We start from the raw sequence: 1,799 nt of genomic DNA, 5'->3' as shown, positions 1-1,799 counted from the left end.
CAGGGATCATAGACTCATGCTTAATCCAGCAAAGTGCACCTTTGGGGTCACCACAGGGAAATTTTTGGGATACAAGGTCACCCCGGCAGAGATCGAGGTCAACTCAGACAAAGTGAAGGCCATAATGGATATGACACCGCCCAGAGGCATCAAAGAGGTACAAACTCTGAACGGGCGTATCACTGCCCTGAGTAGGTTTATTTCACGATCGGCAGAGCGAAGCTTGCCGTTTTTCAAGATTTTAAGGAAATGGACCAGGTTTGAATGGGATGCGGAGTGTCAGTCAGCTTTCGATGATCTCAAAGCATACTTGGAGAGCTCCCGACTCTGACCAAACCAATTCCTTGGGAAGTATTATATTTGTACATAGCAGTGGGCGAGGAATCAGTTAGCTCTGTCCTTATCAGAGAGGATGGGAGTCATCAGAAGCCGGTCTACTTTGTCAGCAGGGTGATTCAAGGGCTCGAATTAAACTATTCAGAGATTGAAAAGGCTGCTCTGGCAGTCATGGTCACAACTCGGAAGCTAAGACCCCACTTCTTATCACATCGCGTGGTGGTTCGAACTGCCTTACCCTTCAGACAAGTGCTGGGAAGGCCAGATCTTGCAGGACGCATGGTGAAATGGGCCGTGGAGTTAGGGGAATATGATGTGGATTATGAGCCGAGGATAGCTATCAAGGCCCAAGCCCTTGCAGATTTTATTCAAGAAACTACTCGTCGCCCTGTGCAAGAGTTTTGGGTGGCTTTCGTAGATGGATCGGTTACAAAAGAGGGATGTGGAATTGGAGTGTACATCATTTCTACACGATCAGAGGTATACCAATTCGCTATTAAATTCACCTGTAAGATATCCAACAATGAAGCTGAGTATGAGGTCGTGGTCAGAGCAGCGCATATTTTGTCAGAGCTGCGGACGGAATATGTCACCATCAGAACTGACTCACAATTGGTAGCTCAGCAACTCTCGGGAGGATACCACATAAAAGAGGATCGGATGCGAGCATATCACAGTGAAATTGTTGAATTAAAGAAAAAATTTGTGGAATTCAGAATAGAACAGATCTCGCGAGAGGAGAATACTCGGGCAGACTTATTGGCACGGGTTGCCAGCGCAGTGGAGCAGACGTGGAATGATGAGATCACGCTGCTCTGCGACACCAGAGGAATGGGGACTTCCCAAGTTTTTGCGATGAAAATCCGGGATGATTGGCGGGCTCCAATTATACACTTTCTTAGAACAGGGGAACGACTGAACAAAGAGTCCAATCAGAGGGCTCGATACGAGAACTATTGTTTGATCAATGATCAACTCTACAAGCGCTGCTTCACCCATCCCTTACTGAAATGTTTATCTCCTGAGGAGGCTAACTTTGCTTTGACAAAAATTCATGCAGGTTGCTGTGGTGGGCACACAGGATTCAAGGATCTTATACGAAAAACCATCCGGGCAGGGTTTTATTGGCCAACCATTACTAATGACGCCAGAGAATTCGTTCGCAAATGCGAGGCCTGTCAGAGGCATACTGGCAAGATTAATGTTCCAGGGAAGATTATGGGAGTAATGTATGTTGCTTGCCCATTTGACAAATAGGGCATATACATCATCGGGAAATTGCCTACGGCACCAGGGGCAAATGCTTTCTCATTGTGGCAGTAGATTACTTCTCCAAATGGGTAGAAGCCGAGGCCGTGTCAAAGATTGACGAGGGAACTGTAGAGGGGTTCATCTGGTGAAACATATGTTGCCGATATGGAGTCCCTAGAATCATTGTATCGGACAATGGAACTCAATTCACA

The 1,799-nt window shown here is 46.6% G+C and overlaps 1 protein-coding gene across 1 annotated transcript; it reads left to right on the top strand.

The window, feature by feature from the left end:
• The first annotated feature begins 507 nt into the window (after window positions 1-507).
• Window positions 508-1,593, top strand: LOC131008312 (uncharacterized). Its single transcript, XM_057935199.1, has one exon. The coding sequence runs from the start codon at window positions 508-510 to the stop codon at window positions 1,591-1,593; it is 1,086 nt and encodes a 361-aa protein (XP_057791182.1).
• Window positions 1,594-1,799: the final 206 nt, after the last annotated feature.

This window comes from Salvia miltiorrhiza, chromosome 2 (genome assembly GCF_028751815.1).
Source record: "Salvia miltiorrhiza cultivar Shanhuang (shh) chromosome 2, IMPLAD_Smil_shh, whole genome shotgun sequence".
NCBI classification, from domain to species: Eukaryota; Viridiplantae; Streptophyta; class Magnoliopsida; order Lamiales; family Lamiaceae; genus Salvia; species Salvia miltiorrhiza.
The sequence above is the reverse complement of the archived record's forward strand: the minus strand, read 5'-3'. Positions and strand labels throughout refer to the sequence as shown.

What these genes read in the sequence shown, in the direction of transcription:
- LOC131008312 (XM_057935199.1), top strand. Translation starts at nt 508, where the DNA reads ATGGTCACAACTCGGAAGCTAAGACCCCACTTCTTATCACATCGCGTG.